At 38.4% G+C, this 25,465-nt stretch overlaps 2 protein-coding genes across 4 annotated transcripts in view; both read left to right on the top strand.

Moving 5' to 3' along the window:
• Positions 1-791: 791 nt before the first annotated feature.
• On the top strand, positions 792-8,745 carry LOC101167560 (chondrolectin). Of its 3 annotated transcripts, XM_020708277.2 has the most exons (8): positions 792-902; positions 1,105-1,359; positions 4,014-4,320; positions 4,470-4,624; positions 4,887-4,907; positions 5,580-5,654; positions 5,783-5,900; positions 7,914-8,745. In XM_020708277.2, exons 2-8 carry the CDS (start codon positions 1,287-1,289, stop codon positions 8,236-8,238), a joined length of 1,074 nt encoding a protein of 357 aa, XP_020563936.1. In that variant the 5' UTR covers positions 792-902; positions 1,105-1,286; the 3' UTR covers positions 8,239-8,745. The 3 variants fall into 3 exon arrangements, with proteins under 3 accessions (XP_020563936.1, XP_011480870.1, XP_004075719.1); XM_011482568.3 differs by having other exon boundaries at positions 823-1,359; positions 4,014-4,314; XM_004075671.4 differs by having other exon boundaries at positions 833-1,359.
• A 1,424-nt stretch (positions 8,746-10,169) lies between these two features.
• sik2 (salt inducible kinase 2) overlaps positions 10,170-25,465 on the top strand; it is a 37,839-nt gene continuing 22,543 nt past the window's right edge. Inside the window, exons 1-3 of the mRNA XM_004075670.4 lie at positions 10,170-10,689; positions 13,093-13,209; positions 18,367-18,430. Of these exons, the coding sequence (XP_004075718.1) occupies positions 10,552-10,689; positions 13,093-13,209; positions 18,367-18,430 (319 nt within the window). The 5' untranslated portion in view covers positions 10,170-10,551. The remainder of the gene's footprint in view (positions 10,690-13,092; positions 13,210-18,366; positions 18,431-25,465) is intronic.

Raw genomic sequence — 25,465 nt, 5'->3', positions numbered from 1 at the left:
TCTTTTGATCCACCGTGAAAGTTTTTTCTAGGGCACAGTTTCTGCAGAGTGGTAGGAGTTCATAAGAAATTCACCTCTGAGAGTTGTGGCGGAGTAAACATGGAGCTGGCAGCCATGTCACGCTAAACTGAAACTTAATGTGCACAAAATCAAAGATAGAAAAAAAGCAAGATGAGACACAAACGCATGCGAAAACATTTGTTTGCAAACAAATATTTTTTGAAACAAAAAAAATTGAAACCAAAAAAATGAAAGCAAATACGAATTATTTTAATTTGCAACTTAGAAAGTTTTGTGTGCAACGTGGTGGCATAAATATTTCTCCAGATACATGAACATATTAAAACCATTTTCATTGGAGTGGGTCTTTAATGAAGGTAAGCACAAAGGATAATCTGGCATATAGTACCCTTCCCTTCTTGTGTGGTTTTGTTCATTCCAAAAATAAATAAATAAAAAGAACACAATGTTTTTTTTTGCTGGAGTGAATCTAAAAATCTACTTTTCTCTTTTTGATTTCTCAATTTTACTCGCAATTCACTGAAACTGCAAGCTAACAACTGAAATGAAGGCAGAATAACCGGGAAATGAGCCATTAAATAATGAACAGGAAGTGTGGCCTTGCAGAAACAAGAAAAACGGAACTTTCCTTTTCCTCCCCAGCTTGTTTTCCTTCTATTCCACTATTTTCCATCCCTCATGTCCTTATTCCACAATTGATCCTCTTTTTCGGACTCAGTTTCCTGTGGACAACCCTCGTGGGACTTATCAGGCCAGAAAAGCAGAAAAAGAACTGTTTTTGGAGGCAGTCTTTCATCTTTCCTGACCACATGAAGTCGTGTGCGTGTGAAGGGGACAGGGGATGGCGCATCCACAGAGCGTTAACACTGTGCGCATGACAGGTCAGAAAGTGCACGCACAAAGGGCTCTATTCACGCTATAATGACATTATTTTTAAAATACTAAATGGTCCAGGAGGGGCTTCAGAGCTGCAATGCGGGTCACGTGGACTTTTTTCTTTTTAATGTGTATTCTTCTTTCAACTAAAAATAAAAAAGGGGAAAAAAAATCTTGGACCTCCTCACTCTTGTTTTCCTTCCTCAGCCTGTCTGTACCCACGCACGACTGCAGCCCTCGACCCACTTTTTCTCTTTTTGGAGGGGTGGGGGTGTGTTCAGATTCGCCGTCTCCAAATGCTTCGTTTGCGCAAATACGAAGTGTTTACTCCCGAAAAGTTCGCAAACTTGGAACAGCAGTCGTGCAGCTAACCGAGGGAACATGTAGAGATGGATTTTATAAAACTGGTTGGCACGGTGATCGCAGTCTGGTTCCACCCTGGATCCGCTTCTAAATTCCACGGTAAGGCTTCAGGATAGAACTTGGCTCGCTTTTTTTTTTATGGCGACGGAACATTCAAAGTTGCTTCTATCCCAAGTTTTCTTTGCAGGAAACCTGGAAATTGTCCGTTTAATGCCTTGCATCCCTGAAGCACATAAGTTTGTTTGTTTATTCTTGCTGCAACAGCACATCATCTTTTGCAAAAAGTGCAAACTCTAATAAAGACGCGCAAACTAGGGATTTTTACTCAAATTTATGTCCAGGAATATTTATAGTAGGGTTTATTTTAGGCACCAGTTGCTTAACAATGTCTATATTCTGCCTATAGTCCTTTTCAATGATTTCAGAGTTGCATAACACCCATTTAGCTGAGCATACAGACGTTCAGTACATTTCTGAATACTAGGGGTGTAATGATTTATTTTGACAACGATAGATTCATGTCATAAATGTGGTTGTGGATATGATTCATAGTAAATATTGGTTAATTTTGATCAATCCGACTCACTGACCTAGAATGGATCCAGGACATCTTTAGCCAAAACTTCAACCAGTGTGTGATTCAGAGACAAAAACCTGGATATTTAACAGTGCAGGGGAAATTTTCCAGATTTCTTGTATATCTTGCAAGATAATCAAGTGTAAAGCAAACATGTGTACAAAAAAACAAAAAAGTTCATCCTACTGTTGTTTTTCCACATCAAAATAATCCAAAGGGAACATTATAAGAACATTCTACCACACTGTATGGTCACATGTCTTTGCAAAATTCAAATTGTTTCCACACATTGGACTGGAATGATGGGCCGATTCTTTTTTGCTTCCACATGTGTTGTCCGCTATGATGGCACATTTAAGTTCTAGTAAAATAAACTTACTGCGCTTCAATCCAAATGATATTTTTTGAGATCAATTACTACTTATTTCATTTTGAAAAGATTTTTTTCGATGGTTTAAGGCGAGTTAGGTCAATTAATAACTTGCATCAGATAGATCGACATGGTTGAATCGTAGGAATAGAAATAGATTCATTGATTCATAGTTACACCTCCTTAAAATAGATTCTTGCACTCTGAAAATGAAACGTTTTCCCAAGTAAAACTTCAGTAAACTTTGGTATCAAAATGTATTTTGACTGGCATAAATGTAGAGATAAAAGCCCAAGTTTACAGCGAAACAGCAAATAGGTTTCCATGGTTTAACCCAGGGGACAGAAACCTTTAATTTGGGCCTGTTTCTCACTGATCAAAACCTAATAAGAGCCGCAAAGTCTTTTTTCACCCATTTGAAAATGTTGCATTTGTATTGCTGTTACTTTTAAAACATAGATAAATTATATATATTTTTTTTTGGCATGAATACAAACAACTAAACAGAGACAAAGCATTTATCCTATATGGGAATTTTTTTTTTTTTTACCTTTAACAGAAGCTCCTATGACTTCCTTTTAAAATAAAAGACAGGATCATCTATCTGAAGCTAATGTACTACCGTGAAAGGATATAAACAGGACAAGTCAAAATGGCATTTTTTCTTCTTATTTCTTAGGTCCACTTTGGTGGGCTTTCTTTCCCTTTCCCTATTTACTAATGATTTTAACCTGATATGAACATCCTGTTGTGCAGGATAAAACAATATGTGCTGTTAATGTGCAAAAATGAAAAGAGCGATCAAAGAAAAGCGAACCTTTTACTTGCTTTGATAGTATTTGAAATCTGCACATTCTGGAGTAATGGTAGAGCACACAGGCCTTGTGATTTATTGTAATGTCAGCAGGAGAGTAAAAAGCCTTACATTTTACCTTACTAAACTAGGAGCACCTCAGGCATAAATCTAGCTAATTTAAACTAAATCAGGGCTAAAATATGCACATTTTAAAGGTTAATGCTACTATCATTTTATTTTCCTTCAGCCACAGAGCCACAGTGGAGGGGTTAAAGAACCACTGGTGGCTCTGAAGCCTCAGATTGAAAAACCCCTTGTTTAACCCTTTACACCAGAGGTGTCAAACTCATTTTCACCGAGGGCCACATCAGCGTATTGGTTGTCCTCAAAGGGCCAGATGTAACTTATTCATGTAACTAAATGTAATGAAAAATAAATGTAACTACTCCTTAATGTTAAACAACTAATTATTTATTTATTATAACTTTTTAAAGTGACAATTACAGTTATATAGAAAACAGATGTTTGCTTGTTACTCTAGCATAAATCCTTGTAATTTTTTTCCGCTTGTTAAAACCCACATAACTCCATTTATGAAGGATCAAACTGTCCAAGTGAATAAAGAAAATTAACATAAAACTGAGCTAGAAAGAACATGTATTACACGTTTAACATTTTACAAAAAAAGCTACACACAGCCTTGCATCCAACTGATGGTTTGATGACAACAATTTCTCTGCATACACACATAAGATCTGAAAACACTGAATAATTACAACAGCAGGTACACATAAATAATATATAATCAATTAAAAAAACTTTTCATTTTAAGAAATTAAAACTTTTATGCTCTCCCGGGCCACATAAAATAACATGGCGGGCCACATTTGGCCCCCGGGCCTTGGGTTTGCCACATGTGCTCTACACTGTGTAGCTTTATCTGTTTGTTCTATGAATCAAGCCCAACGTTTTTGTGATCTAAAGCAGTACTTGTATGTTTGTGATTGGAGGGGAGAGAATTTGTCGGCTTGGGACAGAGCGCCCATGCTACAAGGCCTTCTACATCCAGGACACCAGAAGGAGGGTGACCTTTGAAGATGCGACTCAGGCCTGCAGGATGGATGGTGGCGAGCTGCTCAGTATTGAGACTGAGAGCGAACAGCGGCTAATGGAGACATTCATAACGCAGTTACACGTTGGAGATGGGGATTTCTGGATTGGACTCTATCGCAGCCTCCAGCATCCAAGGAGAGGCAGCACAACCTCCACTTGCCCCTCACAGTATTATTGGCTGGATGGAAGCAAGACAAAGTACAGGTTTTTTCTTTTGGCATTTTATACAGCAATACTTTGTATGCAGTGAGTTGAAGCAAATAATTTGAGAAGAAAGTAATAAACTGTAACTTAAGTAAGCAGCTAAGGTGGATGTGACCTGCGCTTACATCATGAATCCTGTTTGCATCTAGGAACTGGCACTGGGATGAGCCTTCATGTGGCAAAGAAAGGTGCGTGGTTTTGTATTACCAGCGCTCTCGACCATTTGAAGACAGCCGTTTCCCTTTCCAGTGGATGGATGACAACTGTAGCTCCAAGAACAACTTTATCTGCAAATACCAGGAAGGTGAGAAAACGCTGCTGTTTTTCTCGCCTCTGAAACTTCTATTTCATATTAGGTCCTATAAAATAATGCAATGTCCCAGAGAATCTTTACATGTTATTGCACTTATATTATAGTATAAATAATTTGTACAATTTTAATTGTAAATCAAATATTTTATGTAACAATATAAAAAAAAATCCTTTATTCAATATTTTTTGCAGAATTGAAAAGCCTTTTCTGTTTTGCATCTTATTAATTGGCACTTCTGCTTTATCTCTTGTAGAAAAACTGCCTCTATTTACAGGTAAGAGAAGTACAGGACCTCACAACACAATGCTGTAATGATATGCTGCAGAAAGTAACTGACTACATATTTGCTTCTCCATACTTGTAAAATGTACATAAGCAGTTTTTTTCAATCTTTGTGCCGTGAAAGAGATGGTCCGGTGTGTCGTGGGAAATTATTCACTTTCATCTAATTGGGATAAAAAATAGTTTACCAGAGGATGTTAGCTCTATTTTTATCCAAACAGGTCCACTGAGTGGGTAAAAATATGAAAGATTACATCCAAATTAAAGTTAGTAAATGCTTCAATGCTTCATACTTAACATTAACAAAGGGACCCTTATTGTAAAGTATTACCCATTTTTTTTACAAATTTAGTTGGTCGTGTGCCTTGTGATTTTAATGACGGTAAATGTGTTCCTTGGATCAAAAAAGGTTGAAAAATAAAGTTTTAAAGGCTTTGGGAAGTTTAAAGACCTCTAGTGGTGGAAATGCAAAAAAGGTTTGTTTACTTTATGTTTTCTGAAGGTCATGTGGAGCATTCCTTGACATGCATGTCACATGTCTCCGCTGTTTTGTAATTCAGAGTTGCATTTAGTGGCATGGTTGACCCTAAGCACTAAAGAAGGAATTTCAAACTATTCAACTATTTCAAACAATTCAAATTAACTGTTTTTTTGGCTGTTTCAGCTCCATCTCCTAAGCCAAATGTAGTGCCAACAACAGAGGAAGATGAAAACATGAGGATAGTGCACGGATCATCAGGTAAGAGCTAAAAAGGCCACATCGAACTCTTTGGGAGGCTATATGTATTGTGTGTTTTTTTTTTCAAGATTTTGTTTTGCATTCGTGTTTAAATGCACCTAAGTCCAATAACATGTCTTTTGTGGCAGTATCTTTTTCAGACAACTCTCTCAATGTTTCCTACATCCTCTGTGCTACCATCCCTGCTCTCCTGCTGCTGCTGTTTGCAGTCACTGGATTCCTCTGCTACAAACAACATGGGAAAAGGTAAAAACAAGATGGTCAAGGTCAAAAAATAACTGTTAAGGACCTCCTATGACAATATTTTTTTTTTTAATAAAAACGTTCCCCGTAGTGTTTTAGTGAGGATTTTAAAGTTTTTAACAAAAATCCCACAACCTAAATTTCTTTAAAAAGCCACATTTCATGTCTATCTAAAACCTCTTTTTCTAAAATCTCCCTTACGTGGGCCATTGGTGCTGAGCTTGACACAACGGGGGGGCACAAACATCACAGTCTATTCTCAACAGTTTATCCTTAGTGATATATTATATTTTTCTTATTTTCATCAGGCAACAATAAAAGAGTTCCCCTGATTTTAATATTTTTTTTTATTTTACTTTCCGGTTTATTAATGCAGGACGGCAAATTTTTAAACTCAGTCAGAGAGAGAGAACACATTTGGGACTTTAAATTTAATTTTAAATACGTGTGGCCAACAACAAAATCCAGCCTTGGTTGCACTTAAAATGCGTGCAGGGATTGCAGATATGTACCGTCTTCTCTTCTGCCGCTGAGCTTGTGCACGCTGCATCAGGGAGCATGCTCTCCTGACTCATTAATTCAAACAGAGCAAATAAGTATGGAAGTGATTCTGTAACATAATTAAAAATAAAAGTCAAAACAAAAAGCATTTATGCTTTTTCATTTTCAACATGAAGCTGCATTTTTGACTCAAAATTAAAATCAAAAAGCAATCCGCCAAAAGGCTTTTTCATTTTATTCTTCAACAGCGCTTATTCTGTCACTTAATTAAAATGATAAAGAAAATGGTATTTGACATTTCATTTTCAAAAAGTTCTCTGGTAAATGTGTAGCAAAATTCACTTAGAAATGTCTAAGTTGACAATTAGAATGGTTTAACAGAAATGCTTTTTCATTTTCAAAATGTAACTGCATCAAAAAAAAATTCAATACTTCACAATGCTTTTTCATTTCTACTTAAAAAACGCTTATTCTGTGTCATAATTAAGACGAAAATGCAAAGAGGGGATTCCATTTTCATTTTAACATCCCCCCTGCGAACACTGTCGCATTATTCAATTCAAATAAGCATTTCCAGAGGGGAGGCGGGGCGATGACGTCAGTGCTATCTCCGTGTGTCCGGTGACACAGAGATGTCTAAATATGCAACAGTTTGATGGACAGCATAAAAAAGAGTATTTTTATCACATTGGTCACCTTCATAAGAAAAATGCCAAATGCACATGTCAAAAACTCAAAAAACATGACTTTCAGCTGAGGAGGACTTTAAGATTTTTACAAAAGCATTTATCTAAACACTTATACAAGGATTTAAAAACCTAATCCAATTTTTTTTTAAATGTGTTTTTCTCATGATGGAGGACATGTATAGTATTTCCTTATTCAAATCAGTGTGAATCAGGAGCAAACAAGAAAAATCAGTTGAAAAAAGATTTCAGTGGGGGCTACAATCGACCAGCCACAAGCTCCCCGCTCCACTTCATTCTGATGACTCCACTTGCAGACATTAACCTTTTTTTTCCTTGTCTGAGCTGGCACCTGGCTCAAAACTGTGCGGCTGGATAGCTCCGAAATTGCCTTTTTTTTGCATGGGAAATATTATGTTGGGGTTGTAAGGGGCTGTAAGCTAGTGGGAGAGCGTGGAAATGGGGGCTGACTTTCTCCGCGCAAACAATTCTGCCAACAACTTAGAAGTGAATTTCTAATGAACTCCTGCCGCTCTGTATGTCCTAGAAAACGGCACAGGTTTTTAGGGATTTGGGCTAAAAACGGCATAATCATAATTAAAAGGCCACTGGGAATGCTTTTACAATACATCAAAACATGATTGGAGTGGGACTTTAAACACTTTCTTAAGAACTAACTTAGATACACAAATCTGTACAATGTACGCACATTATACAATGGTTTGTTAACATGTTTGTTTTTTGCTAAAAATACGAAAAAAGACATTTCACAGACTGATCAACTTCTTAACTGTACAGTAAGGATTGGTAACATGTCTTTCATGTTTAGGAGGAAGACAGAGACAAAAAACTTTTCTGGCAGATCAAAGCAAGGAACAACAACAATAGCTTCGCCTTGCCCCGTTCAAGGACCTTACGCCTTCAGTGATATCACTAGACTACCCCACACTGTCCTGGACGGCAGGATGACAGCTAAAAGGACGGAGTATTCTTGTTCTCCTTCACTTAATTCCTTATGTGACGATTATGAGAATGTAACAAGTGTGGACAGGGAAAGCGGCTTCGTGTCCAATGACATTTATGAGAGCTGCAGGGCTCAAAGCCAGCAGTGCCACAGCCAGACTGGATGGGTGGAAAATGAGATCTATGGATGATTCCACCTATACTCATTGCTGATGATGTTCCAATGGATTCCTGGAAAGAACTCAGACTGTTCCTGCTCGTGTTCTTGCTGCACATCCAGCTGGACACCTGGAGGTGGAGAAATAACACATGTTTATCTGGACTTAAATAGCCTGTGGTTCACCAGGCAGAAACATGCTAACCAGCTGTACGTGAGCTGTAACATCTTTGTCTGCTGTGACCCAATATTTAGGTCCTAAAAATGATTATTTTTTGGCGGTCATAATAATAAAAGGTCTTATTAAGACAAACAAAGCCTTTACTTTTGTTAATTTTACTCTGATTAGCATCGAGCGTCTATAAATTGTAAAGATTTGTGGATTTGTGTGTGAATAGGTTAAAGTTGCAAGCATGTTTCAAATAATCCTACAGAATAATGTGATTTGGTATTAGTAATACAAGTCCTGTTCCAATCTAGACATTTTTTGTCTTTACCCCAGGGTTTATAATCTGTGAATAAAGCTTTGTGCTACAAAATATATTCTTGTCTTTTTCATTTTATTTAATCCAGCATTAGCTGTGTTTTGTTTCTGTTTTAAGAGAAATTTAAAAAAAGGAAATTAAAACAAAAACAAGAATTTTTTTTAACTTTTTCCAGGCAGCTTTTCCAGTATTTAGTGTAAACTTTCTATATTTACTTGAGGCAAAAAAAGAAAATGGGATCCTGTTTGCTCTTTGTCATGATGTGTGCAAGACTGGTTTGACCTTTTGTCTGAGCCTGAAGCATGTTGTCACCTTGCATGAAGCTTCCTGTTTGCACCCTGGTGTCAGGGAACAGGACAGTACACGCGGAAGGTCTGATGGCAGCTCTGCTGACTAAAGTAAACCAGAAAACTGGAGTCTTCCTGTTTCATCTGATTTCCAACAACTAAATCATCCCACTGTCCAGACATTACAGAGTTTTTAGTAGGTCCTTAATGATATAAAAGATAGAATCTGTTTGCTCTTGTGAAAATCATTTTGTCATCTTGTGAATGTGTAATTTCGGAGTGTGCACAGAATGCCTTTTTGCTTGGTGATTTTTAAAAGATGCAGCAGGCTCAATCAGAAGGAGCTGACTGTGTTTTTGGAGAATGTTTGACAGGAAATGCCAAAAGCACATCTGGAAGTCTGTGCGTGACAACAGAGGCCTTCGAAGTGCAGCGCTGACTGCCCTGCCTGCTGTGCAGCCCACTGTTCTCTGTTTCACTGTCACTCCCCAAAACCCACAGCTGAGTGTATATGTGGCTTAAAACTAAATCTTTTTTTTTTTTTTTACCACAATACATTAGCATCACACCTTTTATTCTAAAAATGTGTATCTTAATGTGCATTTCTTTGTGTTTTGTGAAATCAATGCAGTTTATTGCATAAATCAAACAAAAATAAATTCACAGTGACCGTTTCACACTTTTACCGACAGATGGCGCTGTCACGTAAAGGAAAAAAGTGCATTTGAGTGTGGACACGTTGGTTTCCTATAAATGCTCATATATCCCGCAAGCCATATTGCATAATTTAAATATGTGCAATGCAAAATATATTTATTTGTATTCCCCCCTCTCCAAAAAAGGTGCAAAAAACCGTGCACATGATGTTTGCATTTAAATTAAATAGTTTTCTTTACTGATTTCACTACTTCGGCAATCATTTTTGTAGAACACGTTTCAATTTTGGAATGCGTTTTGCTCCTTTTCTAACTAACTGAACAGAACTGAACACCTGCAGGGCGGAACTTCAAAGTTACCTATGCGTGCAATCAAGGAGAGCAGGCGAGCAAACAGATTTCAGAATAGCAATTTCACCGGTTGACGTAAGAGGTGGGTCTGGTTGTCTTGGCAACCAATTGGCACTGAAGTGTGGAGCTGCCCCGTGGCCCCGCCTCCTGTACAAATACCCCCATGGCTTTGACGTCAATACACGTCAACCGGAGAACATGATGCCTCTTTGCAAGTCAACTCGTGTGTTGTGTAGCTGATAGCGGCGCCTCCAGCTGAAATATTATAGCTCCATTGTACAGGAGAACGTGGCGTGACAGCCGTCTGGCTCAGCAAATGGCCTGCCTCGCACCGCCGCACTGACGGAGAGTGTCGCTACATCGGCGTTCAAGCTGGCAGGGCGACACAGACAGAAATCAACTTTGTCTATTTTTAATGGACATGTTTGGAGCGGCAGCGGCGGCGGCGGCAGCAGCAGCAGCGGGCGGTTCGCCTTTCTTTCGTCTTTAGCTGCTGAAGCAAACCCGTGTGGGTCCCTCGTGCGTCTCTGGCTCCCCCCCCGACTCTTTCAGTCCCATTTAGAACAGCATGGTCATGGCTGACGGTGTCCAAAAGCCGCTGACCCGGGGTCCGGTCCGAGTGGGCTTCTACGACATCGAACGCACTTTAGGAAAGGGCAATTTCGCCGTGGTGAAATTGGCTAGACACCGAATAACCAAGACCGAGGTGAGTTTCGCTGAACTTGTTAGCCGGAGAGCTAACTTAGGCTACTATTGAGTTATATAACTTTTACAGTCCAGGTAGGTGACATCTCTGGAGAACAAAACCTGCTGCCTTAATACATCAAGCACTTGGAGAGAAACTTGTGTCAAGTAGCCGGCATTGCTGCTCGCTTTTCTTGTGGTGTTGCTGGAACCCAGTAGTACAGCGACCGTCTGCGCGTTCACCACCCCCAAATAAAAACATCCACATCCATAGCCTATATACTTCAATTTTAACTTAAAATGGAGAAATACCCTTCCCAAGTTGCTGTGCATGATGTGTCGCACGCGGAACGGGGCTGGTGGTCCCATTATGCAATCAGAAATTGGTTATTATTATTGCTGAGATGCATCTCGTCTATTATTGCCTCTGGACGCCGTCAATAGCTGGATCTGTCACTCATCCACAGCTCTGCATTTGGGGAGCATGGCGTTCTGCTCTCATGTTTGCTCGTGGCAGTTCCACAGACACTTGCTGTGGGGTCTTCACATAACTTTCGATAGGGTTTGATATTGCACACACACGCTTGTGTGATGAGGGCATTGCACTAGGGAACAGGACTTGGATTTGTCTGAGTTAACTCGGCTTGTTGGCAGTTTGTCATGACAGACTTCTGCAGTGACAGTCAAAACATTTGTTTTGAACAGAATTGGGATTGGGGCTCAAGTTAGGACAAATCCTAACAACCAAAAAACACACTTGTGCACTTTAATCTTTGAACCGAACAGTTTCAAACCCATTTGTCGCTGAACGTGAGTGGTAATCTTCTTGTGCAAGAAAACTCAGATCTATGTCATCCAGACAAGGGCCTTTAGCACGTTTAATAAATAACTAGAAAAGATAGGAACTCCTATTTATTTAATCCGTTTGATAAAGTCTAAGGGTTTGTGCAGCCCTAAATATGGATCAATGGCATTTTTAATGTGAAAGAAAATTTTGTTTTTTGCTATACAGCAGACCATTCCAGTTCAGTACTTTGAATGAGGTCATGCTTGCTTTCGTCATTTGAGACACTTTAGTAAAGATCACTATGCTGGTCAGGACAGTGAATAGCCGCAGCAGGATAGATCTGTTTGGTAAATTTGCTGATCTACTATGAACCAGTAGATTTCAAGAGTTGGCTTTGTGGTGTGAACTTGTTTTTTTTTTTCTTTTTAGGTATGGGTATCTGTGTGCTTAACCTACTTTTTGTGCCTGTGGCTTTGTGTATTAACAAATACCCATAATAGAGGTTATGGTTTACATAACCCTCTGGTCATTTTTCCCTTTTAGTTTCTGTCCATCAGTTCACCATCCCTCATTTTTAACATATTTATCTTAAGTGTTTCTTGTGTTTATGTCTTCGTAGGGGTTTCCTAAAAGTAGCTGATTTCCTCCTTAGCTGTAATTCTACATCCCATATCTGCCTGTTTTTCAGGAAGGGAGACGATGGCTAAATATTTGGCCTGTTAAAACACTCATGGCTGCTCATCTGAAGTATGAACTGCAAATACTGCATACGTCAGCTCATTATATGTATCAGAGATTTCCCGGAGAGGTCGGGAGCAAATAAAAGGCCATCTTTACAATGTGCTCCACTTGCAACAGCAGGGGTCGTCTAGCAGCTCCTCTTTTTTTTTTTTTTTTTTTCTGACACCCTGGTTTATTTATTCAGGCACAAATGTACTGTGAATTGAGTCAAATCTTAGCCTTTCAGTGTTCAATAAGGTTTTGTAAAATTAGGCTTACACTGTCCGCCTTGTTTCTAATGTTCAATACTCTAATAAATCAAATAAATAATCTGATTAAAAATAAAGCAAATTCATTTTTTTGCATTTTTTCATATAGTGTCTGTCTTTTTAAAGTCATATTTGTTGTTGACTATTTGACATGTTAAGGCTTGAAGCAAGCTTTTGTATTACCTGTTTGGTTTTTACTAAGTGGTGTGTTTGCCTAGAACTGGTGTTTCTTGTTGTTGGCCTCTGGAGTTTGGCTCACGGAGGATTGGAGGCTACTGATGACGTCTTGTTTATGAAACACAGGCAGATAAGTTAAAACTGTTCCACCGTCAAGACGTCTTTATTAAAAACTGTTTATATTTGAAGCCTAGTTTGCACATAGCCATGCCTGTTTGGATGTGTTAAAGGGATGCAGTAGGAAAATTCTTTAAACTGCTCATCATGAATCACACATTGTCTGAAATGAACTCATACAAATCTTAACACCAGTTTGGATCTTACTTTTCTGAAGCAGTTCTTTCATTTCTGCTGGAATGTAAAAAATAAACACTTTTTATTGCAATTTTGAAGAGTTGTTCAGTTATCACCTGTACTTTTGTGTCTTATTGGGAAACTAAATCATTGTCTGTATTGCTTGCTCACTCTGCAGGTGGCCATTAAGATCATTGACAAGACCCAACTAGACGCTGTAAACCTGGAGAAGATCTACAGGGAAGTTCAAATCATGAAGATGTTGGACCACCCTCACATCATTAAGCTTTACCAGGTGAGTCGACAAGTTCAGCTCTCATTATCTGCTCTCATTTTGATGTAAAATGTGAACAAACTTTAAAAAAAGCTTTACCTGTCTGTTTGTCTTGAAAATTTAGCCCCCCCCCCCCCCCCCCCATTATTAATATGTTTGGGCCCCCCAATCCTCAAATTTAGTGTTTAGAAGAATAAAACACACAATTTGTTTTGTAGGATTATACTTCACAAGAACTTTGTTCCTTTCTCTTGGCAGAGGTTTGTGGTTATGCCTGCTTACACTCGCCTTTCTGTGCCGTCCCCTAATTGTCGGCTGGAGTCAGATCAGGGATTTGTGGTGGGCCACTCCGCTTTAATTCTGTGGTATGCTTGGGGGGGTCATTGTCCAACTGGAAAACCTTGTGCATCACAGCTTTCATCTCTCATCTGATGCCGTCGAGCTTCATTACTTCCAAATTCTTTTATATTTATCACTATGCTATTTATCACTGTTATTTATTTTCAAATGTACCTGTTAACCCTAATTAGGTTGGGTGTGGATGTTCCACTTAAAAATAAGATGAGGAAGTCAGCATTGGTAGATGATTTACAGCGGTTTGGCTAATCTAAATGAGATGTTAAGTGTCTTGATTTCATAAGTCTGGCAGAGTCCATCATACAAAGCAAGTGACATTCTCTTCAACCTTACCCCCTTTTCCTCCTATCTATACTTTAGTTAAAAAATACTTGGAGTTTTAAGAAGAAGGATTTTGATAGAATTAACTTTCCTTTAAATATAAAAAACCCAGGATACTGAGGAAATTATGTTAATACGCTTTGAATTAAAAAAACAACAACTTGATTTGAAATTCGGCCTGTCCCATGGTAAACTGACCGGTGGCATTAAAAGACAACGTAGCACACATTTGTAATGGATTGGATTTATCTGCGCTTTTCAAGTCACTCAAAGCGCTTACAGTGTGTCCATTATTCATTCACTCCTCATTCATACTTGGTGATGGTAAGCTACTGAAGCCACAGCTGCTCTGGGGCAGACTGACAGAGGCGTGGCTGCCAGTTTGCGCCTACGGCCCCCTGACCCTCACCGGGACATTCATGCACATCCACACACCAGTGGAACCACACTGGAGGCAAGGAGGGTGAAGTGTCTTGCCCAAGGACACAACGACAGTTGGCAGGGGGGAGCAGGGATCGAACCTCCAACCCTTTGATCATTGGACGGCCCGCTCAACTGCCTGAGCCACTGCCGATAGAGTTTAATAATTACAAGGAATATTGTGAAGCCCTCAAGGGAAAGTAGAATCATCAGTAGAAGTTTGCATTAGAACCTTGTAATAAAAGGAGGACAAAATGTGGAATTAAAATGACAAAATGATGCACTGTTTAGTTGACAAGTCCCCTAAAACTGTTTTCACTTGTTATATAACTGAATGTAACTCATCAAAAGCATTACATGATTACACTGGTTTAAATGGTTTACTGATTTACTTTGGGTACCAAGAAAATCAGTTTAGTTGAAGGCAGGGGCTTTAATCTTTGTTGAAGCAAACTGCAAATTAGTCTCATTTAAGACAAATGGCTTAGTAACTCTGATCTAATAATTAGATTGGAGTTGAAGCCCAAGTCTTTCGTTTTGAAGCTCAGTCTCAATCAACCATCTGTTATCAAGTCAAACGTAAGTCTTGTTGACGTTTGTTAAGGCGTCTTTTGCTCACGTCCTCCTGTGGAGCAGAGTCCAGCAGTGCTTATACTTTGTTTCTGTGGATCTATGACAGTTGAAGTGCAGGAAAGCGGGTTGTTTTCTAATGCATAAACAAACAACTGCTCCTGAGCTGAACCTGTACTGCTGAGGGAGGGAGGGGGTATGTGGGGGCTTTGTTAATAACTGACCGACTCCAGCTTTGCTTGCATGATTGCTCTTGTTACGTCTGTGCGAATAGACCACCAACTTATTATTATTATCCAAAGCTTAAAGGAAATAGCAATGACTTTGTGAATAGATTAAAATATCTGAAATAAATACTGACAGAGCTCCCCTGGATGTTCACTATTGCATAATGATCAGTTTCACACAGATACCCTTTACCTTTCTAATGATGGCAATTAGGGATTTCATTACCAGTCGTGCCGCAGAGGTAGAGCGGTCAACCTCTGATCGTAAGATTGCAGGTTCGGTTGCCGCCTTGCCTGGCTATGTGTCGAAGGGTCCATGGGCAAGACGCTGAACTTGCACATTGCCTCTGGTGGTTATAGGTTGGTTTCAGTGTTCAGCAGTGGAACTGCCATCAGTGTGTAAATGTGTGTGGGTGCATGGGTGATTTGGACTGTGACTGTGAAGCGCGTTGGACCTTCTAAGAAGATAGTAAAGTACTGTACAAGTATACGCCATTTACTTGTTTAATGATCTTTCTGAACTTTACCCAAGTTAAAACCTGAAGATTTATTTATCCTAATATGGTAGCATAGGTGGTGTTTATTTGTACATTTATTTACCAGGAATGATGCAAATCAGCTTAGAGCAGTTGCATATCACAAAGATGCAATTGTTGGCAACATTCAACTGCAGCATTTATTTTCTTGTTTTTGGACTAAAATGAAAATGTTTGTAAAAGCATTTAATGATTTTCTTTAGTGAGAACTACTGAAGCTTTAGTTTCATTAAACAGGTCAAAGTTGGAAAATTTTCTATTCTAGTTTATATTGTTTGCCGTCACAAAGTCGATCCCTATTGATTGACAGCAGGATACAACTCATGCAGACTAGCTAGTTCACAACATTTGTGACAGTACACAAAACTGAAGGTACTGTATTGAGGTTTGAAAACATACCAAAAATAGTTTTCTTAATTATTTAGTTTTTTTTAATTAATTTAAATAGTTTAAAGTAATAAACAATGCTCAATGCACTGTGGCGTGGTTAGCCGCAAATTGTTTGCCATAACAAAATTATCTGTGGCAATATTTCAAGTTTAGGAAGTGCATTGAAGTAACCTTGTTTTGGGGAAATGATTGAATAACAATAGCACTATCAGTTGTGCTAGAATTTTATCATTTTCATTCTTAAATATCTCTTTGCTCTACCATCGTAATATGAGTGGTGTCTTTGAATATTTGCTTTCATTTGGGTAAATCCTGTTATGTCAGCTTTTTGCCACCAAGCATTCTCTAAATGAATAAGTGTGTGAGGATTATATAAAAGTTTGGGTCATGTTGCGTTGTTTGGTTAATTACAAATGAACATTTGTTGAATTTGCACAGTCATATCTCACTGTTTGAGCTTTGTGCAAAGTTATTTTGGTGGGGATCCTTTTTTCTTTTCTTTTTTTTTTTGTTCGGACTGGAAAATTTCCCATCCAATCAGCTTTGGTCAATTAGTTAGTACCTCTTTGTCTCATAAACTGGGACTGACCCTTTGGCCCAAAAAGGACATCTCTAGCTAATGAAGATACACAAACTAACTGCAGACCTCAGTCTTGTTTATTATGTCCTCTGCGACCTCTTTCGTGACCCCAGTCTGCCCATTCTCATTTTCTTCTTTCTTTTCATGTGTTGCAGTACTCTGACTCTATTGTTGTTTACAGCTTTCTGTCTTCTCTGTAGGTTGCCAAGACTTCCTGCAAGTACAGAAATTGTTAGCTCCTGACTCACAGCTATTTTAAATTCTCAGAAATGTAATTTTAAGCTTGATTTCCTTAATATATGTCCTCTATCATGAGAAAAAGCTACAAGAACAAGTCAAAAACACTAATTTCATTGGAGTGGGCCTTTAAGGATGTTCAAAAATTTAATGTGAAGTCTTACATAAAGTCATTAGGTTTTCCATGTGTTTGCCTCTATACTTGATAGCATACAGTCTACGGCAGTGGCTCCATGTATTGGGAGGTCTCTGCAACGTAATTAGGTGTGTTGAAACTGTAAAAGTGTAAAATATAGTAGTTATAAATCATTATATCACCATTAATTGCTCAAAGTAATAAATTATGTCTTCATAGTGCTGGCAGAAAATAAAAATTCCTATTGAGGCCACAGCTGCTTCTACCAGTTGCCTAACATATAAAAAAAAATCCAAAAGAATACTAAAGTTGAAATGTTTCACACCATTTTCTTTTAAGAATAAAGTTCAAGCTTTTGTTACATCCTTCCGTGTTTCCGTTTCTTCATCTTTATGACTGTTTTTCATGGGAAATCATGCTGGGGGGAAAAACAAATTCAACTTTAACTCACTGCTTTCATAGAAATGACAACAATAATAGATAAGATTATGGAGGCAAAACAAATCACCAATATTTTTGTGGACTAATTCATCGCCGCTGACACGGCACAAGAAAAACGGTAGTTGGAAAACAAAGCTGTCCGTCAGTGAAAAACGCATGGCTTCAGGCACAGGTGTGAGGAATCCCTTTAGTTATGACTGCATTCCAGTGGGGCATGCCAAGCCCTTGCTTTTGTTCACATTGGCAAACGGCGATGGAACAAAACTACAATTAATGTTACAAGTTGCACCTGTGCTTTTGTGCTAACTTTATTGAACAAAGAGGGGGCTGCACTAAAGTTACAACAGTCTCACTACTCAGGAATAAACAATCATTCCATTGCATAATGGCATTCAATGAAATATGTTTGCTGCACTACTTCATGTCCCCCATCCATGAACCAGTCAGTGAAACAGATGGAAAATAGAATGCCAACAAAAGAGCGTGGGATTCCTCGTGCCCATGTCTGGCTCGCCGAGCCTGATTCATCCTCCCTTCTCAGTGTGATTCTCCTCTCTACATTTAATTCTTTTCATCTTCCGAGTGTTTCTGCTTCTAAATTGGTCCTCCTCCCACACAACACAGCAGCGTGTCAGGGCTGAAAGGTTTTAAGTGCCGCTCAAACGCAGTGTGCAGCAGCAATCGTCCACCTCCATTCTCTTACATCGATGCCACATTTATACTCTTTGCCATTCATGGATTTTGATTTTATTTGTGAGTTTGTGAATGCTGTGCTCTGCAGTTTCTGAGTGAGCACAGCAGTTGATTGTGTAATAGGGAAGTCTTTGTAGCCATGCTTTTTTATTTAGTTTTATTTTTTTTAATTTAGACTACCGGTACATGATTTAGACAATGTGCTTCTTTTTTATTTATGCATCTTTCTCTTTTCCCTCTGCCCCTTTTCCTTTGTCCCTCCTTCTCCAGGTGATGGAAACAAAGAACATGCTTTACTTAGTCACGGAGTATGCCAAGAGCGGGGAGATCTTCGGTGAGTGATACGTTCAAAAGAAAGATCAGAGAAATCTTTATATTGTGCAGCATAAGGACTTTGACTGATTTTATGTGTCAGAAAATGCCACAAAATAATGTAAATGCATTATTTTATTTGTCCATGTTGATGCAGAAAATACTTTTTTTCCCCATACAGTTTACCATACCCATTGTGTTGTCCAGCTACATTTTTCCCTCCATGTTTTATTACAATAAAAAATAACCGTATCAGAAGCAGTTCTCAGCCAAAAAACAAATTATTTGAATTCGATAAAGTTTATGGTGTCTGTATTATTAACTGACACAACCCGTGTCTGATAACAGAAGAACCAAGAAGTCAAACAATTTCAAGTTTTCAAATTTCTTGTGTAAACATCAGAACACATTCATAATAAAGCAATTTTACTGGTTTAAATAGATTAGTAATGGTTATTTAGTTTTTCCAGGGGAAAGAAACCTATTAATTAACTCACATTCCAGTTGGCCATTTACTAAATATTTATTTTGTGGAAAAATATAGATGATAACAAACACAGTTGTCTATTTGTTTAGATTTATAACTGCACAAATGTTAATTGAAAAATTGCACACTATTGTAATGACACAAACAAATCAGATATAATATTTCAGCAGTCGCACTTAGTGTAATAGAATCTGCATCAACGAATGAGAATCTAAACAAACAGAATGTGAGTGTGAATGTTTTATTCCATGGCCATAGCCAATAATGCATACATGTTTTTATGGTCTTGGGCCTTCTTATTTAAATGATATCATTTTAAAGTATGAGCCCTCGCGGACCCTGAGGTCCTCCGTTGCCGGCCTCTTAGTTGTTCCTAAGGTGAGGACCAAAACTTATGGTGAGGCTTCGTTCTGCCATTACGGTCCTCGTCTGTGGAACGGCCTGCCGGAGAACCTCAGGGCCGCAGAGACTGTAGAGGTTTTTAAGAAGAGGCTCAAGACCCATCTTTTTAATTTCCCTTTCAGTTGATTTTAACTGCTAATTTATTCTATTATGTTTAGTATAGGCTATTTTTTGTATTTAATTTCATTTTATGTATCTAATTCTCAATTTTATGTTTTTATATACATCTTCTGTCTTTAATTTTAGTATCTTATCATGATTTTAGGCCCAGTGTTTCTTGGGGGGATCTTTTCTTCCAGGGCTTGCCGGCTTGGTCGGTGGTTGTTGCCGCAGTTGTCGCCCTTGCTGGGGCAGCTGGAGTTTAACTTTGCTGCTTCGCGGCTGTGAAGTGGATCCCAGTGTTGTACCAGTCTGGGTGGGCGCTGTGGCGATGCTCCTATGGCCGGGCTGGCCCCTGGTTTGAAGAGATTCCCAAATACTGTTTCCTCACAGCAGAGCCAAGCCATACTTGTTTGTTTGTTTTATTTAAAGTTACATAGTCATTATTCATTGAACGTGGGGGCCATGGGACATGTGTTTTAACAGAGGGGAGTGGGAAGGGTGGGTTGGGTTTTTACTGTAATATTGTGTTTTCTGTTTTTAATGTTAAAGCGCTTCGAGCTGCACAAATGCATGAGAAGCACTATTTTATAAATAAAGTTTGATTTGATAACTAATTGGTCCCTTTTTAAAAAATATTTTTTAATACATTATTTAAAATTTAACCAAAAAATGGAACTAATATTTTTTCATTTTTATAAATATATATAAAAATAAATACATAAATGTATACAATTGTTGGAATTTATACAATGATCCTTTAAAGGTTAAGTGGTGAAATTAAGAATAGCTCTAATGAGAATTAAAGAGAACTTGACAATCCTTTGAAATTAAGACTATTATTCTAAAATACAAAGATGCTATTCATTTATCATTGCAATGATATGTACAAAACCCTGGAAATTATACTTTCTAAATCATTACTAATGAGAGTAAGGTGACATTTCTGTCATTTTTTCTTTTAAAGCTGTGTTTACTAACCCTTTATTCTCAGTTACCCCTTTCCTGCATGTCTTACATTTTTCCTTGGTTGAAATAACTGTGACTCACTGTTAGCTGACTCTTTGGGGACAAAAAAAAAGTTGAAAAAAGTAAAACATGCGTGGCAGGGGTCCTAAAAGACCAAAGGATGTCATGTGGATTACTCTTTTGTAATGCTTATTTATCTCTTTTTTTAGTATCATGTTACAGTTGAAAGTTATGATCCCATTAAAACAAACATTTTTAGAATATTTAACAAATAAAATCCTGCAGTTTCCTTTTGTACCTTTTTAATTCCAGCACTGTTCTCAAAGGTCACATGCTTAAGGAAAACCTTGGATGGATTGTTTGACCCTTGTCATGTGTTGCCGGTAATTTGCCTGTAATCGTACCAAGGCTGTTTTTTCTTATCTTACACAGTGACATCACAGGCAGCTTGTAAAGGCCAGAGACGGGCAGCTTCAAAGCAAAGCTAAATGTGTTTTATTGCCATACATGCTGCAGGTTTCCCCACACCTATTGACGACTTTACTGCTAAACTTTCTTCAAGATAAAAAAGAAACCAATGCTGTTGAAACAAAAGACAATTCAAAAATCCTAAAGTTTGGCAAATGTCAGTCCTCCTAAAGTCAAGCAATGACATTAAACCTTAAGAGCACCTTCTGTAGAATTTGTTCTTTCAAATTGGACTGAGGAAATATAAAATGTGTTTATCTTGAGGAAGTTATTTTCATGTATTTATCTGTTGTATAATTTGCTGATATTGCATTGGCAGGAAAAAAATTTATTCCCAGAAAGTTTGGTTAAAAAAAATTTGCATTAAACAAGTTGAAGCTGCCTTTGTGAACTTCTCTACATTTCCATGTGTGCCAGAGATGACCATTAAAACTTGAGAACATCAACAGGGAGAAGTCTATACAAGATAAATAACAATATTTATCCTGCCAACATAAGCGCTTTCTGGATTTTATATTGATGAAAAAAATGACATAAGCAGATTAAGGTGGGGGTTGTTATGTTTGCAATGGAGGGTCAGAAGTCAGATTCATCTTTTTGAGATGCAAGTTGAAAGGAAGTACTCAATGTTGCCCTGTAAATATTGAGAAAAAAATGTTCACGTCAACAGTTTCATCCTAAACAACACAATGCTGAATTATTTCATTATGTCACCAAAAATGTTAAGTGGAAACAATTGGAGTCATTGACGTAAGCAAGGACAGAGATGTCCCACCAAGAATAACACATGAAGATAAGAATTTATCTCTGTCTACCATTAGCTTTATAACACATTTGCAGTGGTTTATCCAGACTACAAACTTGAGTTGGACATGAATCCATGAAAGTGGATTCATACATTTATTGACAAATATGCAATATTTTCTTGTTGCAATTTTAATATAGAAAAATCGTTTTAAACACCCCCGACGTTTTAAATGACTTAGGCAGCAGAGCAACATTGATTACTTAAGCAAAAGGCTTTGCCTGTTATTCATATCAGTTGCATCCTGTGTCTGAGAGATCACTGTGCCACTTGTGATGCTGACTCAGCAACAACTCTTGCTCTTCTGACCTCAAGAGAACTGGGAAACGGCTCTGAGAAGATGTGAATGAGGGGAAAATTCAACTTTAAAATCTTAAGGAAGACTGAGTATTTACGCAGTTATTTGTAAAACAAAATAGATTGTGGAAAATACTTACTTTACCATAAGTGTGAAATAATTAAATGTCCAAACATTACAATATTTAGTTGAATGTTTTCAGACTGATTGCAGCTCTTAAAAGTCTGCTTGATAATTTGTACATTTCTTTATACATCATTTATTCCTTAAAATGACCTCTTGAGATTGAATAATCAGTTTATTCCCCCAATAATCCAGATTTTTTCCACATGTGTCATTGCTGGATATTATAAAACCGTTGTGTCCTGATTCATCAGACCCCTCTCCTGCAGTTGCACAATGTAATGCAGTTATGTAAGACGTTTATATGTCAACATCAACTGCAGCAACAGCAGCTTTGCCTCAACCAGGCAGATGCTGACTGGTAGCTGCAGCATTAGGTATGTGCTGCTGTTTTCCATCACATGAAACCTAAAAAAAAACATTTTGATTTTTCCAAACACATTTTGGGGAGGTAGATTGAGTCATGATGCACTCAGCCGTGCAAGTTGCAGAAGCTGACCTGCACCTTCTTCTTCCATTATTGCCCTCCAGAGAGTTGCCTTCCCTTTTTTGACATGATGAATTCCTCCGGTCTGCTTCTGGCCATCGGTTTAGAAGAGTGTTAGGTGTGATCAATGGCAGTGCTGGGGGTGCTTGGCAGCCCCTCCAAGTTGAAGGAAAGCCAATTTTCTTTCGGTTAAGGATTGTAGAGGAGCAGCAGGCAAAATGTGTGTCTGATGCTGTAAAGACAAAGACCAAATTTTGGCTCAGCCCCAGAAGGCAGAATGATGGGTTCATTCCTCCAGAGGGATGGGTGGGCACAATATTGAGCACAGCAGAGGCATCAGTTGCAGCTCCTTGATATGCCTCTGTGGCTGTCAGTCGGTTGCTTAGCAGTCTGATTCAACATTGCAGGATTTATCAAACCTGAAAAACTGGGTCAACCCCAAATAGTTGCAGAGAACGGAGGCAGAAGAGAAAAAGACAGAAGAAAACGGAGGCAAAAGCAGGGGACATCCTTTTGAATTTAAGAGATGCTTCGGTGGGGGGTGGGGGGAATGTAGGACACGCATATTTAAGAAAGCAATGCTGGAGTGAGAGGGAGTGTATTAGCTGACAGTGAGTAAAATTACTCATCCAGATCTCTTGTCTGACTGTTGAAAGGAAGATGAATCTCAAACGAGTGTTAATATGAGAGGAAGTATCAGGCTATTTTTAAGACCCATTCTTATTTGCATATGGCTAGAAGCTTAGATCTTCATCAGTCAGATTTATGCAGATGTTGCAGCAGATTGTAGAACTTTTGTTTCACTCACATGAACAGGAAGCCTGCAATTAATAATTATAGAATAAAAGACTCCTTTATTGGTGTGAAAATCTTTGACAAGACTTGTAATCGGAAAATGACTTGGTGTGTTGAAAAAAAATCTTGCTTAAAAAGAAATGAGTATTATCTTTTAATAGGAAAATTGGACAATTTTTCCTTTTTTTCCCCAAGTTAAAAATACTGTTTAAAAAAAGATGCAGTGACCTTCTGCAGTCAGCTTTTTTTTATGCTTCTTTCCCCTTAATATAACATTTGCTGTCTAATTGTAATGCTACCTGCCTTCAGGTTTCATTTAAACCTCTTTAGTGAATTCACAGCTGTCATTTTACTGAACACCTCTCTATACTAGAGTGTTCACTGTCTTCATCTGAAGAGTGAAACCCAGGTGAGGACACTTCACATGGGCGTGGGCATAGACCTCAGGTTCTCTCTCCAAGGATCTGGGTTCAACAGAGAAGGATGATCACCCAACCTCTTTTGTTCCCTTTTTGTGTGAATTTAAAACTTTGAAGACCATATTGTTGTCACACCCAGTAGGAGCAGCTTGAGAGCAGCTCAGGTACCCCCCCTTAGTGTGCCAACACAGAGTCTGCACCTGCATCCATTTGCCTGCACATAAATGAAACTTGATTAAAGTTATTAACTGTTTTGGGTATTAGTTACCGAGGTGCAAACAGAACAAGTGACAGACGGTGCATTTGCACCTACTGTCATGTCATATGGACACGCATACACTTGCCTGCCCTGCAGTGTTGCCTAAAGTTCAGCAGTAGCCCTGTCCAACAAGCTGTTTTGTATCTTTGAGACCTTTCCTTCTCAAACCCTAGCAGCTGCAGAGAGATTTAGCTCCCCACCCAGCTCTTAGAGAAAATCTCAACGGTTGTTCCACTTTTACCAAGATCCCTGTGATTCATTCTTGCTCACTTTCCCAGAATGCATCTCTCTGTACCTTGCTGTGCCGAGATTCTAAAGCAAATCAACGCTGTCAGTGGATTACTCATCATTCAGCTTGGGCAACATGCTGTACGACATTGTATGTACACTGCATTTAGAACACGATATAATGGCTTGTTGTACCCAGCAGGCACACAATGCTGCTGCTTGTGCATAAAGAACTGAGCCACTAAAGAGTTGAACATTCCAGATTCTAAAGTAATAAATCTGTTTTCTTTTTAATAGCTACAAACCTCTAATTGATCAATGTTACATCGCATTTAGTAAAAATGGGGATGAGCGGAAAAAAATTAATTGGCAAGTGTAAGTGCTTGAATCAAGTGTTAGTGGAACATTTGCTAGAAAATGTTAAACAAATCAAGTGAATGTTGGAAAGTAATTTTATTTATGTTAAAACTACCAAATATCAGACTTTTATGGTGAAAACCTTTTGAAAGTACGAGCCTCATCGGTACTGGAAGGACCGTCTTGGCTCTTTTCTTTTGGATGACGGATTCATTTTTGGGGGGGGTTATCTAATCTGACTAAATGAGTTCATGTTATGTAAGTTAAGTGTCAAAACCAGAAAGGTTGTTGGACACCCTGGATGAATAGAGCCCACTTTAAAAGTACCAAGTTTAACACAGTAGCAATTATACTCTGAAGTTGTGTTGTTGTTACAGATGCAAGCTTGGATGTTCTTGACAGATTCCCCGTATCGCTGTGTTATTTGATTAGCAGTGCTGCTTGAAAGCTAACCTCATGTCCAAGAGGAATTTGAAAGCTACTTTTTAATCAGCATCTCTCATTTTTTCAGGTGTTAACTATTTACCATCAGCTTCATTGAGTAATGACATTGAATTCCATAACGTCGTACTGTAAAATGTTTTTTGAATCCATTTCCCAGGACACGGCTAAGCTTTTGGGCAACAAGGAGCTGTGGAGTTGCTCTGGCCGTGTCGTAAATGGCATCAAACTCCAGGGGAAAAAAAAAAAAAAGCCTTGCACCACTTTAAATGTTTCTATGTTCAGATGGTTGCACAATGTTTTTGATGGTATTGACCTGTGGAAGTGGATTAGTGTGATTTCCCAGTGGATTTTGACAGAAGGCTGGTTTGGAATTTCATCAATGATCTTATCCTGTCCTTTTTGTAAGCATGCACAGGA

The sequence above is a fragment of the Oryzias latipes genome, chromosome 13, assembly GCF_002234675.1.
Source record: "Oryzias latipes chromosome 13, ASM223467v1".
NCBI lineage: Eukaryota > Metazoa > Chordata > Actinopteri > Beloniformes > Adrianichthyidae > Oryzias > Oryzias latipes.
Note: the sequence above shows the minus strand (reverse complement) of the source record. Positions and strands in the feature narration are given on the sequence as shown.